A 16,614-nucleotide genomic window follows, 5' to 3' on the forward strand; every position below is an offset into this window, starting at 1 on the left:
GTGTTAGTATTGAGGAGGAATTGATCCTTGGTTATTTATTTTATATTCAGTTACTTTAAAGAATGCTTATTTATATAGCTTTCCAGGTGCTTATCAAAGGTGTTTTTTTTTTTTAGATGTACATTCTTACCATTTCTAATTATATTTTTGTTGTCTTTCCAATAATTATAATTTATTTGTGTTTTATATCTTAATTGTATTAAACCAAACGTACGAAATAATAATAGAAGGCAAAAGGATATTTCCTTATTGCATACACAATTTAAAATTATTTTCTAATTTTTATTTCAGAGGAATCAGTAGTACCAGAAAGATTAAAAACAACCATTTAACTCATATATATTCAAAGCTAGTATTTAAGTATTTTAGACCGTCAACCAAAACGTGTATAAACTGTACTACTAAAATTGATAGGGAATGATTGGAGGATGTTGTGAAGTTTTTCTCTCTCTCTTTTTTTTTTAAAGATTTTATTTATTTGACAAGAGAGCACAAGCAGGAAGAGTGGCAGGCAGAGGGAGAGGGAGAAGCAGGCTTTCCGCTGAGCAGAGAGCCCGATGCGGGGTTCGATCCCAGGACCCCGGGATCATGACCTGAGCCGAAGGCAGATGCTTAACAACTGAGCCACCCAGGCACCCTGATGTTTTTCTCTTAATTTTGATTCTTATGTTTCTTTTTCATCTTTCCGCCTTACCCCATCTTGACTTCTAGGCTGGGCGATTTGGACAGTTAACTTATGTCCGCAATTATCAAGGAGAGCTGAAGAAGGGTGACACCATCTATAACACGAGGACAGGAAAGAAAGTGCGGGTGCAGCGGCTGGTTCGCCTGCATGCCGACATGATGGAGGCAAGTATGGGTCCTTCCTGGCAGATCAGAAATTTCTCTAATGCAGGTGAGATAGATCTACCTTCTTGGTACCCCGAGCCCCACAAGAAAATCACTTCTATTTGAATGTTTCACTAGCTTCTTCCTTTTTACTTAGATGTGCTATAATTTTGATGTAGCTCTTTGGTATGGGCTAAATTAGCAGATGTTAAGGACACATTTTATATACTATTTGTGATTAGCTGTATTTCCTCAATGGCCAAGGTTAAGGAGAAGAGACAGTTCCTTGACTTAGAACCCAAGATTCAGCACCTTTCTCAAGAGCTGTCATTACAAAGAGTATAACAGGTGTTGGGACAGTGGAACTGTGGTTCTCAAAGGTAATTGAGAGTAATCAATTCACACACAGTGTCCCACATTATTCAGTGAATTTACTTTCGCAGGTATGGCCCCATGTGAAAGCCCTGTTTAACCTAGAGTTTTTTATTCCTGTTATAGAACCAGTGCCCTCCCCCACCCCCCAAAGGACCATATTGGTGCTAGAATCCATGTGAAGATTAGAACCTTTCAAGGTCATATCTGGGAAATAAACTTTGGCTTATGGCTTGAATTTTTGAATTGGCTCTGAATCCCTTCTAGCCTTCTATATGGCCTTTCAGGGTTAGGCCTTAGTAGAAATGCCACACGTGTGGTATTATCTCCCACTCCCGCTCTTTCCCCAGTCAGCTCTATGTTCCTAGAGACATTTATTAGTCTGAGCAAAATCTTACAACATTCAGAAATTTGTGGTCTCTTCTGGAAGATGAATAAGCAGTCTTTCAAAATTGGATCTTATTGCTGTTTTGTGAGATAGGCAGCAGGGGGCATAATACAGGGATTAGTGATTGTCACAGATGTTTTTATGGGCCAGAGGCTACAAGATGTTTACATCTGTGGAACTGTTAAAGACTCAGGCACACTTGGTCATTCACAGCCACAGCTGTTATGAATGAACTGTCAGTATAAATGGACAAAACCTAGGAAGCTTAAGAGGCACCAGTGCTTTGTTCTTAGATTTCCTGTGTTTATTTGACTGCTTGCACTGTGAGCAATTAAGATTATTTTAAGTACAATGGGCTGAATTCTCCTGCCTTTGTTTTCAAAACTTCCTTTGCAGTTTTTCCTTGTACATCTTTGCCATACATATCTCATTGTTGGACTGTGGCAGCACATATAATATATCCTTTTTAATCCATAGAAATAACTTTAGAAGTGTGAGGCTCTGTGTTCTGTCAGTACTCCAGATCTTCCAACTTAATGATGCCATAGCTCTGAGTTTCCATACAAAGTAAAATCTCGTCAGTTGAGATGTGGTTTAAATAAAGGCCCTATTCAAGGTATATCTTGCCTTGGTTGATTATTGGTATTACATTTGTTCTAGCTAATTCATTCTCTGTAGAATTCACGGTGAGATTCTGCCATGTTCGTTTATGTACAACGTGCTCATTGTGTGATTACTTTTCAGTTAGCGTGTCCTGATTTGTATTATTTGCAAGTATTATTTTGTGTGCTTTCTTTCTTTAGGATGTTGAGGAAGTGTACGCTGGAGACATCTGTGCATTGTTTGGCATTGACTGTGCTAGTGGAGACACATTCACAAACAAAAATAGTAGTGGCCTTTCTATGGTACGTCATTTATAGCACTTGGGTTTTAGAAGTCTGTTTTTATGTAGTATATTTAGGACTTCAGAAAAACAGTCACAGTTTTCATTTATTGCCACAGGCATCAGTATAGATTTGTCGTGGCTTTTTGGATGTCAGTTAGACAAGCACGCTGTGTGACCTAACTTACCTGGTTTCTCTTAGTAAGATAATTCCACAGTCCTCTAAGATTGAGCATAGAGGGAAAAATCTTCACTAGATACACCTGAACTGTGTAGCTCTGACTCTACTCTGAGATCTTCTTCCCCATTGCCAATTCCTCTCTAATTCCTGTCACCAGAATCAGGCTAATCCCGGTGGACGGCCACTTACTTAACAGCCAGAGTGGGCCCTTGCCTCAATCCCCCAGAGAACTGTAACATGTAGACTAGGGGATAACAGAATGGAACCTTGCTCGAAGGCAAGGTGCAACTAGACAGTCTGACTTAGCGCACACAGCCTGCCCTGTGGAACTCAGAGGTCCCTTTTCATGACGGAGGGATCCGAAAGGGAAGAGCATGCTTGGGCACTTCCTGCCTTTGAATCCCCTTCATTCACTTCCCTTTTTTGCCCCTGTAGGAGAATAGGCTCTCCGACAGTATGACATCTGTTCATGAGGGTGGTCCCTCTCCTGACTTCAGTAAAGAAAGAATATGAGTACATAGGGGGATGGGTAATTTGAGGTGAAGGAATTTACAGTGGGTCATTTACATAAGAACTGGTCCAATCCTAACAGATGAGCACTGTAGTAGTCCCTGTATTATGTGGTGAATTTATAATTTTACAATTTAGCTTTTCTGTATAAGATATTCTCTAATTAGTCTATGGGGTTTTTTTTTTGTTGTTTTTTTTTTTTTAAAGATTTATTTATTTATTTGAGAGAGCAAAAATGAGAGAGAGAGAGAGTACATGAGAGGGGGGAGGGTTAGAGGGAGAAGCAGACTCCCTGCCGAGCAGGGAGCCCGATGCGGGACTCGATCCCGGGACTCCAGGATCATGACCTGAGCCGAAGGCAGTCGCTTAACCAACTGAGCCACCCAGGCGCCCCTAGTCTATGGTTTTACATGTTGCTTTAAGATACTACAAAAAATCAAAATCTATACAGGTCTTTGGGGGGTCTAGAGAAGGAGCATGGTTTATAAAATATTATTGATAAGGCCTTCTCTAAATACTTGTAATTAGTATATGAGGGACTGGAGGTTGTGGGAAGTGCTTAGGCTTTGAAGCAAATAGACCTTGATTACAGTCTCACCTCTGCCAAGTTATTTTGTCTTTCCAAGACTTTAATGATTTTATTTGTAAAATGGGGATAATAATAACTGCTTGTCAGAGCTGTGACTGATTAAATGAGGTATCGTATGTATAAAGAATCTAGTGTCCTTTCTCTGTTTTATCAGTCATGGCATATTTTGATTAAATAGCTTATCAAAAGACAGCAATAGCACATGTCGCCACTAGCCAATAAGAATTCAAATCTTGGCATTTGGGTTCATTACGATTATGTTTAAAATGAATGTGTCAATCAACTTGAGGGTCTTAAACAGTTAATAAACAGTTTATTTTTGTTATTTTGGGAGAGAAGAGATCATGTAAGTGTATGCATTTATTAATGTATTAATATATTTAATACAAAACAGACCAAGATATATACTGTCTAGCCTAAATGTGTTGACTAGTATTTGTCCTTTGTTCTTTTGTAAGTACCACATTAAAAGTAATCCATCCCTGACCCAAACAGTACTGTATTTGAATTCCTCTCTGTTCTTTTAAAAAATATTTTAGGAGTCAATTCATGTTCCTGATCCTGTCATTTCAATAGCAATGAAGCCTTCTAACAAGGTAGGAGTTTGGTTTCAATCCAAATAAAAACTTGAGCTCTTTTTCATCTTTCTGCACAATGCACATAGTATCTTGTGGTAACCAGCAATCTTAACGGTCTCTATTTCTTCTTTTGGTATTGAGATCACCTTCTAAAACTACCAGTCTCTTGGTAGTAATTAGTTCTCACTATACCTGAAAAAATTGATGGTATTAAAATGGGCACAAGACTGTGCTTTCTAACTCTTTCTAATATCATTGGCTCCAAAGTGGTAAGAATATTTTCCTGTGTTCAGATCATAAAGGAGTGGAAAAGGGGAAACAGGGACATTTATCCTAAGTTGTAGTAAAACCTCACTGAGGTACATTAGATTACTACATAGATTAATTGCCTCATGGATTATATTACATCTCTGGATTTGTGGTAGTTATGAAGTATATGTCTGGTTATAACATGGAAAGCCTGCAAACAAGACTTTTTCTACAAGATTTTATTTATTGATTTGAGAGGGAGAGGGAGCACGAGCAGGGGGGAGAAGCAGGCTCCCCGCCAAGCAGGGAGCCCGATGCAAGGCGATCCCAGGGCCCCGGGACCATGACCCGAGCCGAAGGCAGACACTTAACGACTGAGCCACCCAGGCGCCCCTCCACTTTTTTTTTTCTTTTAAAGTAGGCTCCATGCTGTGTGTGGATGTGGGGCTTGAACTCACAATCCTGAGATCAAGAGTCGGACACTTAACCACCTGAGCCACCCAGGCACCCCTTTCTCAGTTTCAAATATAATAGTTTTATGGTTGGATTTGATGTCATTTCGCTTTTTATGAAACCAGAATTCCTTGAATAGGTTCTTACTCTCATTACTGCCATTAGAATTAGTTTGTATTAATGCCATATTGTTTGAGTTCTTAAATTGCTTTGACATTCATAACAGTCATGTTAGTATGGTAAATTGAAATGGACTCATTCATGCATCGAGTGAATATTTTATGACCTCTTGTCATCTGGGAACTACTGTTTAGAGAACATACTCTGATGTATTGTCTTGTGGATACATTAACAGGTACTTCTTCCTCTGTTTTGAGGAAATGAGCTTTTCCAGACCCTTCTCAGTATAGAAAAGAGAATGTTTAGGGAGCAAGAAACATTATGTCATACCATCTCAAATTTGAGGAAAGGCAAACCTTGCATCTTACCACACAGCGAAATGCCACAGTTTCAGGTGCTTTGCTAAATTGCTTGCTTTTCCCTTCTGAATAATCAGGGAAAGAAGTTAAAGATACTGTGCTTCTTCATTCCTAATTCAGAGTTTATGTAAGGTATTTAACTCTTGATAGTTCACAACAGTGGAGGAAAATCAAAGGCATCAGTATCTAAAAGGTTTTTTTGGTGTTTCAGGCTTGTCTGTTTGCTGGAGTAAATTAATTTAAATCAAATAATGAAGTCACTGCATAAAGCTGTGAATCTCGATAGTGGGGGCAGGGATGATCTTCTAGTAAGTTGGGAGTACCTGGCTAATGTAGGGAAAAGGCAAAAACTTAGAGATAGACTAACCGAGGTTTCAGTCCCATCTTTGCCATGCACTAGCTCTGTGGCCTTGAGCAGGTCAGTCAGCCTTTCTAGACCTAGTTTCCTCATCTGTGAAATGTGGATAATTCTGTCTTGCAGCATTGTGGTTAGAATTTGAGGTACATATTCAAAACATGAATATAGCACAGTTCCATGCACACGTGATAACTTAAATACTGGTGATTCAGGGTGTGTTCGTTTTTTTCTGTTGCTGCCATAAGAAAGTACCACACACTTGGTGGCTTAAAGTAGCACAAATGTATTATTTTACAGTGTAAGAAATCTGACATAGTTCTTAATCGACTAAAATGAAGATACTGACAGGACTGACAGGACTGTTCCTTTCTGGAGGCTCTAGGGGACATTTTATTTTTGCTTACTCAGATTGTTGGCAAAATTCAGCTCCTTGTGGCTGTTGGGACTGGGGTCCCCATTTCTTTGATGACTGTCACCTGGGGCCTGTTTTTAGCTTCTAGAAGCTGTCCATTTTCGTAGGCTTTGGCCACTCCTCTTGTCTTCAGTGCTGTCAACCACGCAGTCAACTCCTTTTGTGCTTCATATATCTTCTGCCTCTTCTTCCCTCGTTCCATCTTTCTAACTTAACCCTTCTGTTTTCCTCTTCCTTTTTAAAGGCCCATGTGATTACATTGGGCCAACCCAGATTCTTCATGGTATCTTCCCATCGCAGAGTCTGTAAATTTAATCGTATCTCCACAATCCCCTTCATCATATGAAGTAACATTCATGGGTTTGGGGGGATTAGGGCTTATCCTTAGAGGACCATAATTCTACTTACCACGTATGGAATTATATCTGAGGAGAATAAAGGTGCATGCAATCAAATCCAAGCAGGGAGAAGTCTCAGTGTGACATTTGCCTTACTCTTGGTCTTAACTGTCCTGCTTGAATCTACAATCAAATCTTGGTAAACGTGCTGATTCCTTTGATTATGTATAGAATTTCTAAAATGTAATAGAGTGACAAGGATGCTTTTTCTTCACTGGAGAAAGTTTTCCACAAATGGATAGTTTTCCACAAATGGACAGTTTCTATGTATATCCAAGAATAAAATAGAAAAGGGCATAGTTAAGCCTTAGACTCTTGTTTTGTATCTTGTTGTGGACAGAAAATTCTGTCAGCCAACCATTCCCTGCTCTCTTGATTGTGTGTTGTCCAGGCTCACATACTGAAAGGGTATGTATGGCCTAGGAACTAGATGGGGATCATTGTTACTTCCTAACTGTTAATGTACTTGATTTCATTTAGTAAAGTTCTTTCAACAATCCCATTGCTTACCATGCTTACTAAAATGTGTAATGACTTTCTTTTTTTAAAGAATGATCTGGAAAAATTTTCAAAAGGTATTGGCAGGTTTACAAGAGAAGATCCCACATTTAAAGTCCACTTCGACACTGAGAGCAAAGAGACAATTGTATCTGGAATGGGAGAATTACACCTAGAAATCTATGCTCAGGTAATGAATAACAAGGAAGTTAACTTAAATTCATTTTATTTATGTCTGTGTTTTGTTACAAGTCAGTAATTCTCAGTCTAATGACTGTAAACTAATAGTGGTTCTTCAGACTTCATTCTGGCTTATATCCAGCTGTGGCATACTGTGTTACAAATGTTACTCTCTTACAAATTAATTATTTTTGATTTCTAAATCCTTTTATTTGTAAAACATTTGCAGACTCCTAGAATCAAGACTCCCAAGTATTTGCAATAAGATCATCCATCCATCCCTAGGTAGTGGTTAGTTGGGTCAAGCAAATCCTGGTCTCAACCTTAGGGAGAGAACCTGCAGGGAGAGACCTGCTGAGGAAGTTGGCCCACCAGTGCCCACTCTTGAGGCCATTTCTTACCTGTTTTCTTCTCAAGTCAGTACTTGAAGATCATTAGAATTTAGATAATAGAAAGAGTAGATGGGCTGTATTTTCCCTAGGAAAGGTCTTCTGTATCTCTGAATGAAAACAAAAGCTATTTGACTTATGATTAAAAATTCTGGTTGTGATCATATTTTTGAAGTTGATAGTAGAAAACTTATTCCAGAGAATATGTAATAATATGAAATAAAGGTGAAGTTTTAGTGGATAGATAAATTAGAGGTAAGTGTAAATTAAACAGTCTAAATTAGAATTCATTTATATAAAATCTCTAAAAGTCATTTATATTACTTAATATCATGTATCTAACCTTTGTAAGGTACTTTGTAAGATACTTAAATGATTGAAGATTTATCATTTTTTTTTCTTTTTTTTTTTATTTGCGAGAGAGAGAATGAGAGACAGAGAGCATGAGAGGGAGGGGGGTCAGAGGGAGAAGCAGACTCCCTGCCGAGCAGGGAGCCCGATGCGGGACTCGATCCCGGGACTCCAGGATCATGACCTGAGCCGAAGGCAGTCGCTTAACCAACTGAGCCACCCAGGCACCCGAAGATTTATCATTTTTTATCATATTTATTTTATTTTTATTAAAGGTTTTATTTATTTATTTATTTGAGAGAGAGAGACTGAGAGAGAGAGCACATGAGAGGGGGGAGGGTCGGGAGGGTCAGAGGGAGAAGCAGACTCCCTGCCGAGCAGGGAGCCCAATGCGGGACTCGATCCAGGGACTCCAGGATCATGACCTGAGCCGAAGGCAGTCACTTAACCAACTGAGCCACCCAGGCGCCCTCATTTTTTATCATATTTAAATGAGTGCTTCAAAGGTAGTTAAGATTCTTATGATTTTTCTTCTTTCAGTTTATTTTTTTTAAGTATACCAAAAAATTATCTCCCCTCTTCTTTTTAGAGGATGGAAAGAGAATATGGTTGTCCTTGTGTCACAGGAAAGCCAAAAGTTGCTTTCAGAGAGACCATTACTGCCCCCGTCCCGTAAGTATGCAACACAATTAAATATACTCTGAGGCCGGAATTGAAGCTTTTTATTATGGGATATACACACCACTTTTACATCATGATAGTGTCTATTAGGGAATCTGTATCGTTCTATACTGTAATGAAGACATTTATACAAAGTGACATTTTGGGATTTGCTCGGCCCCATAAACTAGGTATTGATGAAGATTGGCATACACACATCATTGACAAGCATGTTGACTCGTCAGCTGTGCCTCCTTTGGCAGACGGCTATTATATTTGACTTTAGTACCATATTGTGGATGCCAGAGAACTTGCATTCGCCAAGGAATCATCTCCTGCAAGTAAAGGAAACTAACTAATGCTGTGATAAAATTCAGAAAACATTTAAGAAAACAATGTTGGGTTTAGATTTTGTTAGTGACAAAACAGTCTTACAAAGAACAGCAAAAAAGAAGTTAAATGGCTATCAGTATAATACACTTCAACCTGGTGTCTGTATTAATTTATATGAATTCTGATTTAGAGTCAAAATTAATAAGGCATACACTGTGGCTATAAAATACGTCTCAGTTTTCAAAGTGTCATCAAATAAAGGTAAATGATACTTTACCTGAGAAGCAATGTCATGAAGTAGAATGGTGTAGTCTAACTCAATGAAGTCATCATTTCTTTGCTATCATAAAAAATAAAAACCTGGTGTTTGAAACTTAGTATCTTTGGCAAAAATGATATGTTCATTTTAAAATTCAACTTTCATTACTAGATGATAATACTTCCAATTAATAAGTAAAAACAAAAATTGAATGTTATAATTTATTTAGCCTGATCAGAAAAACTGTGTTCTTGGGGCGCCTGGGTGGCTTAGTCAGTTAAGTGTCCAACTCTTGGTTTTGGCTCAGGTCATGATCTCAGGGTCATGAGATGGAGCCTGCTTGAGATTCCCTCTCCCTCCCTCTGCCCTTCCTACCTCCCCAAAAAAGAAAAACTATGTTCTTATAAAAAAGTTTTCTTTCAAACTACATTTTAAAATCATGATTTTTTTCACCTGTTACTCTAAAAGTTGTGTACCCTTTTTAGATTCTGAGTTGTGATAGCTGCTTCAGAGCATTATGATCTAAAGTTTGTCATTTAAGATTCCTGAATGTTTCCATTATTCGGAAAAGCATCATTTTAAGGGATAAACTACTGAAATGAGTGTTTACATTAAAGGAACCAATTTTATAATAGAAATTCTCTTTTTAAAAACAAAGTAGGAAAACATAATGAGTGTAGTTATATGGTTTTGCAATTAAAGCTTTCATCTGTGCTGCTTATTGTTTTGGGCATATAAAGTATTTATACCACCAGCTCCACAGAAATACTGCATCCGCATAGTTTAAAACTACATTCACCAGAGATTTGCTGTACAAGGTTTTTTAAGGTTTATAATCAATGTGTTGCAACAAGCCCTGGCCTCCGAGGGGCAGCATGAGCTGCTGTGGCCCTTTTGGTTAACAGCAGTAAACCTTTCCGCTGAAATTTTAATAATGCTTTAAAACTTTGATGAAGGGTTATAGGAGTTTTCTGTCATAAAACTTCTAGCACTGTCTTGAGCATATTTTGCTACAAAGTCATGCCTTGAAAACCATGATTATGATTGTATAACCTCTGTAGTCTGGCCCTGTTACTCAATTATTTGAGCCTCAGTACCCCAACAGGAATTTGTAACCAAAGTTGATGTCTACAGAAATGCATTTAAAAAATCCTCTGTTGGGATACCTGGGTGGCTCAGACTGTTAAGCATCTGACTCTTGATCTCAGCTCAGGTCTTGATCTCAGGGTTGTGAGTTCAAGCCCTGTGTTGGGTTCCATGCTGGGTGCAGAGCCTACTTAAAAATTTAAAAAACAAAAAAAGGGCTCTGTTTCTTAAAATGTTGTTATGGTATTTATGTTAGGTATTGGCATCATATTCTAACTATTGTGATTGGGTATCCTGCCCTCCGGTGCCCGTAGGTGTCTAATAAGTGGTTGCAAAAAAGCCTGTGGAGTAAAGGTGCTCCAGCTTGCAGTTTGTTTCCAGCAAGCTGAAACAAGTCATTTGGAAAGTCCTTTCCTCTGATAGAACTAAAACTGTTTGTTGTGGTTTCTTTGCACTGTTTTTCTACGTATCCATTAGATATCAACGGTTGACTTTTTTTTTTTCTTTCTAACCTCTTAATAAAGCTAAAATGTGAAGTTGACTTTGTCTTTAAAGACTAGAAAGAGGCGGTTCTAAACAGTCGTATCAGACTTAAAAGAATAGGCTAGCAGTGAGATACGAGGTTGTAGATTATGACTAAATGGGTTATAAAAGAAAATAATATACAGCAGGCTTCACAAAGATTAAAAGATGCTAAGATATTTGTTCTAGCTGATCCTTGGGGCAAAAAAATGCCAGCCCCGTCTCTGAGTAGCTCTGGCACCACCATTTCAATAGAGGCAAAAAAGCATAGGTAGTTTCATTCGCATAGCTGTAGAAACTTGAATACAAAATTTAGATCACCAAAGGATATAATCTGTATTAAGCTGAGCACAAAAACGGAATGCCAAATTGTTTATAACTCAATACTCTACTCTCTTGAAACTGCAGCTTCAACTTTTTTAGCCTTGGGAACTGACCTCTCCTTCAAAATACCAGGTTCACTATTTTAAGTGTAAAATGACTAAAGGGGCACTATTTATCCAATTATGAATTATACTTTCAGTAAAATAAAACCGTTAATAGTGTATTTTATAGAAATCACTTACCACTTGCTTGACAGTTTGAATTTTTACCATTTTATACCATGTGTTTTCGGTAGAATTCTGCCATATTATATAACCACAGGCAACCCAGGCTAAGTGTCGAATTGGCTTCATTTCTGGAGATACATTTCCAAAACTGTCTGGTGAGGGAAACATTTATATGGTGAATGGAATTATTTTATACATACAGTGTTAACCTTTGAGAAATCTAAATTCTAAGTCCTGTTTTTGTTTCCTTCAAATGTGTACAGAATATAATTTAAGTAAGGCCCTTTTTTGTTGACTTAGACTAGTAATGAATATTTTTGCAAAAACCATTGTATTTCCAACATATTGTTAACATCTAATAGTTTTGAGCACAGATAATTAATATTGATCTTAAAGTTGAAAAAATGTTTTCCATGCCATATTTATATACCTGGAATATTTTGTGCTTCAAGTGGTTCCTTCATGGACTTGAGTCTTTGATAAAATGTGTTATCTTCTTTATCTGGGTTCTTTCCAATTTCTCCTTCAAATGTGAAGTTGACTTCTGGTGCAGTATCTTGTCCCATTAGAGGGTAAAGTACTTCAGCTGTGCAGTTCAGTGTAACTTGCTGTTTGAAACATTTTCCAAAATACCTTTATATGTAAATGGCCATCCATTCCTAATTATCATTCTTGAGATAGAACATTTAAAGTGTTGGCCCCCTAATGGTGTTTCAAACTTGACTTCAGAGTGTCTATTACAGAGGTATCTAATTGGGTGTGGCCTACAGTTTTCTTGAAGGTATCTAAAATAGGTAACTTATTTTATAACTTATAAAGTATCATAATCTTATATTTCATCTCAAAACTTTATCATTTCAGTGTTAATGGGGTGTCCCATTTGTAAGGCCAGATTTTAGTCTGACTTTATGTACTACCTCTGGACTTTGGTTACTTTTTAAGTCTATTACTCTACCGTCTGCTTCTGAAATAACAGAAATATTCTCAAGCCTGGATAAATTAATCTGTATCTAGATGTAAAATTAGAAAATAGTAGCATTGGTTCTTCTTTGAAAGATGGCTGTCTACTAGCTCAGATAATCTTTTAATAAATCTCTTGTTAGCCTTGTGTGTCTCCTGTATTATGCTCAACAAAAGGCAAGCTTTTTTTTAAATTTTAAGATGGTTATGGTACAGACTGCAGTTCCTTTTTTTTCAAAGTTTGTCTCACTAATAATTTGGCAAGTATATAATATTTAAAAATTTCCCTGCCCCATTACTGAAAGATTCCTGTGAACATGTTGGTATCATTTGGTCATTTTATTGCTCATAAATATCTAAAAGCACTGGCTTTCTTTAAATGAAAGAAATCAAAAACAGAATGAGAAAGGCAGACCTAAGAAAGTAATGATGACTGGAGAGTAAATTTTACTTCATTTGTCATATTAGGCATAAGTTCAGACTGCCCTAAGAATATATAACATTTTTAAGGGAATTTATTTGAACTGAAATGTGTAGTCTCTTCTAAATAGCTCAATAGAATTACTTCATGTATCTCAATATATTTTTAAAAGCATGTAATCTGACCCTTGTATGTTCATTATTTTTTTTCAAGGCAGGGATTTCACAACTTTAAAAAAAAAAAATACAAGTTAATCCTATGACTTGAACAGCAAAGGTGATCTAAAATATTTATAGAGTCAGATTTTATTTCATAATAAAGACATTTCACTTACTTTTTGGATAATTTCTTCCACAGAAAATTTAAGGCAGTACTTGTGTCCTCTTCCCGGAATATCCTATTAAGAAAATGTGGTGAGTTATTACAAGAATAACTCGGTTCTTTGTGTTAGAAAAATACACTGTCATTTCGTTGGGGCAGAGGGCTGACTGGTGAGGATAAATGATTAAAGCCTTAGACCTTGAAAAAGGCATGTCACCATGTATGTAACATCTAATTCAAGAAGTCCTTTATGAGATTTATTTTGGATGAGAACAGAAGAGTGGGATAAAAGCATATATAAAATGGGTTATAATTCACTTTCAATCATTAGAGGACTTCAACTTCTGGATCTGTGATCCTGAATTCTCTACAAAAGAAATTGAGAAACACCTTTTGATTCTAAGACGAAAAACAGGATATACCTTTGAAAACATTTTCAAAAAGCCCTTTGTACCTTCCAAACCCTGTTCAATGAAGGTGAATTCCATTTGGGGGCAGATTACTGCGAAGTGGTTAGAGATGTTAAGTACTGTTTTTACTTGTCCATTAGCAGACCTGCAAAATGATACTTTAACAAATTTTATAACTGTAAGACAATTGTTTAGGTATTTCACTTTTGAATCAAGATATAATTAAGAGTGTATACCTAATTATCTGGTGCAGTTTTGAAGTAACATCTACTCCCTGTCAGCTCTTACAGACTGTTAGTTAAATTTATGTCAGATAACTAAGCCACAATCTCAAATCTTAGATTTTAGTAAAACGGAAACAAGCCTGGTTAGTGACAGCTGTAGCCTTAAGCATTTAATTTAACCCTTTGCCAGAGAGAGCATATCTTTTACAGGAGTCAGTGGCCGTGGTGTTTGGGTAGTTAAGGCAGAGCTTCAGCCCACAATGCTTTTGTTCTCTGACTTTGGTTGTCAGTTTGTCTGTTTGCTTCCCCCTTCATTTTGGTCAAAGGGTCTGATAAAGATTGTTCCTAAAATTTAGGCAAAGAAGTATTGTTTGGAAGACGGGAGGTTTTGTTGGTTCAGACGGGAGGTTTGTTTCTCATCTACTACTGGAGTAGATGAGAAACGTAGTAGCAGTTTTGAGATTCTTTTGAATGGTTCTACAGGGTTCACTCAGAAAAGGGTAAAATGCCGGCCCACATTTAGAACATTTTCCCGTTTCTTTGTAATAGTGCCCATTAAAAACTGTCTATGTCTCTGCCTTTCCAAGAAAAAACAAACAGCCCTGGCTGTCCCGGAGTGTCAGCTATCCCCAGAAATGTTAACTTCCCTAGACCTGACGTCAGCAGCGAGTCCCAAAACAGGCAAGGGTGGAGTGGAAGGGAAGTCGCGCTGAGAACGAGGCTGAGACCCTCGGGAGTGGAGGGCAAGCAAGGAGATGCCGGCTCCCGTCCACCGCCCTCTGCCGGACTCACCTCCATGCTGGCTTGTTTGATAGTCTGCACCAGAAACACCTTGTGGGGGGTCCCCTGCTGGTAGTTGATGCAGTTCTCCGCCACCGAGGCTGCCCTGGAGGCTGGGAAGTGGGTCGGGGGGATTTCCATTCCTGGTGGGAGCTTACGGCTGCTCACGTTGAAAGGGACTAGAAGGTAGCAGTGCGCCGCCGGTTCAGCCTCCTCCTGGGGGGCTGAGACGGAAGAGTCGGAAGAGTCGGCACGCCTAGGTCGGGCTGGGTGTAGGCGGGATCGCCGGCTCGCACCCGCCTCTCTTCCTCCTTCCCTCCTTCCCTCCTTCCGAATCAGGAAGCTGCCGCAGGGGCGCTGGCTCCCGCGGCTGCTCCTGTGGCCCCGCCCTGCTGCCGCCCACTTTACCGACTGGTTCCTGCGAGGGGTGAGTCCTGGCCTTTCCGGCAGGCGGGGGTGGAGGTGTAGGGAGGGAGTCGGTGGGTTAGGTTGGCTGGGACTTCATCCATCCTTCCATTAACCTTTACTGAAGTGCAGGGAGGGGCTTTCTGGCTTTTTCCTTTTGGAGTGCCTCTGGGGCCTGCAGTTTGCTCTCCGTGGAAGAAATCTGGTTGCTTCACCTGCAGACTGCAGCACACCTTCCTTACACCCCGCGCAGTGTCAGGCACAGGGCAAAGTGCAAAGGAGCTCTAGATAGTGAGTCGGTCGGTTGGTTACTTCTTTCTCCTTCCCATTGTGAGGTGCAGAAACGCGCTTGGTTAATGCCCCTTTCTGTGGGATTGGACCAATGCTGCCCAAATCAGGGTATGAGAAACTTCAAAGGATAGCATTAATTTGGAGGATTATGTAATTTGGACCAGGAGAAATAAATACACCTCATCCCCTCTCGCTTTACTAATCTTAGAAAAATGAGGTTTTGCTGTAAAAACCAAGCTTCTAACCTTCTGAATCACTTTGAAAGTTTTACTTTAAGAGTTAAAACATATTTAAGAACTGAACTTCAAGCACTACACGAAGTAACTTCTAACAAAGACAAGAGTTTTTAAAGCTGCTTAAAGCAAGCACAAACTTTTAGTGGGCAGTGCATTTCCATTCTGCAGGTTTCTTAATTGTCTTCTCGTTTTACCTTTGAAGGGACTATAATTTAGGCATTGGATTTGCTCTAGATCAGGAAGCTAAGGTTCCTTTTTATCTGTATGGCCAAACCTTCCCTTTAGCTCTTTGGCTTGGAAAAATAGAGCTGCTTAGCTTTTTTTTTTTTTTTTTTTTTCTCAAAATGGATTTTTGAAAGTTCTTTGGGTGGGCATATGTGTTGTGATTTAAAAAATAAAATGTATTTATAATGTGTTCTCTTCCCCAAATACCCTTCTTAATTTACTAATAAAGTCTTTATTTGGAGTAAGTATATTTTTTAAAAATGTAAGGAATAAGGCATTTCTGTCTTTTCTAGTTATATTAGCCAACCAGCTGTCAAGTAAGAGGATGAAGGGGTTAGTTTCTCCCCTTAAGGCTTTTCTTTAAAAAAAAGGGGGGGGGTAGATTTTTCTTTTGGGGCGTGAGAGGGTGAGTCATTCATGTATCAGCCAACCTCTTAGGTTGTCATTGTGTGTGTGTGTGTGTGTGTGTGTGAATTGTTCGAATCACGTGTTTCTTTGATAGTGTCCAGGAAAGAGTGGCTGAGTACATTCTGATGATGCTGAAAGAGCTTTTTGCTGATAATGAAATTTTAAGTTTCACAAATAGCTAGTTAACATCTCCTGGTTATTTCCAGTTAGAGTTGTTAGAAATACAATATGTGAGCTTCCTAGATAAAGTCACTGAAGCTTTATGAATACCATCGCTGTAGGTCAAAGCTAGTTAATAGGTTGTGACATATTAGGCATTTACTAAAAGCACACATATTAATTTATATTCTTTTCAAAGTATAATTATTACATTAAAACATTTAACTGCCTATCTAGTTGTTAAGTAAACTGCATTAAGAGAATCTT

The 16,614-nt window shown here is 38.4% G+C and overlaps 2 protein-coding genes across 2 annotated transcripts in view; one reads left to right on the plus strand and one right to left on the minus strand.

Annotated features, from left to right (window-relative positions):
* The window catches only part of GFM1 (G elongation factor mitochondrial 1), a 43,059-nt gene that overhangs the window by 14,460 nt on the left and 11,985 nt on the right, over nucleotides 1–16,614 (plus strand). Inside the window, exons 9-13 of the mRNA XM_034997918.1 lie at nucleotides 712–849; nucleotides 2,392–2,493; nucleotides 4,291–4,347; nucleotides 7,229–7,366; nucleotides 8,686–8,768. Of these exons, the coding sequence (XP_034853809.1) occupies nucleotides 712–849; nucleotides 2,392–2,493; nucleotides 4,291–4,347; nucleotides 7,229–7,366; nucleotides 8,686–8,768 (518 nt within the window). The remainder of the gene's footprint in view (nucleotides 1–711; nucleotides 850–2,391; nucleotides 2,494–4,290; nucleotides 4,348–7,228; nucleotides 7,367–8,685; nucleotides 8,769–16,614) is intronic.
* On the minus strand, nucleotides 8,798–14,942 carry LXN (latexin). The gene is made up of 6 exons (XM_034997944.1): nucleotides 14,636–14,942; nucleotides 13,223–13,285; nucleotides 11,938–12,115; nucleotides 11,523–11,659; nucleotides 9,367–9,429; nucleotides 8,798–9,091 (listed from the first exon to the last, which is right to left on the minus strand). The coding sequence occupies exons 1-6, from the start codon at nucleotides 14,762–14,764 to the stop codon at nucleotides 8,975–8,977; spliced, it is 687 nt and encodes a 228-aa protein (XP_034853835.1). The 5' UTR covers nucleotides 14,765–14,942; the 3' UTR covers nucleotides 8,798–8,974.

This window comes from Mirounga leonina, unplaced genomic scaffold (assembly GCF_011800145.1).
Source record: "Mirounga leonina isolate KUSES-001 unplaced genomic scaffold, KU_Mleo_1.0 Mir_115, whole genome shotgun sequence".
Lineage (NCBI taxonomy): Eukaryota > Metazoa > Chordata > Mammalia > Carnivora > Phocidae > Mirounga > Mirounga leonina.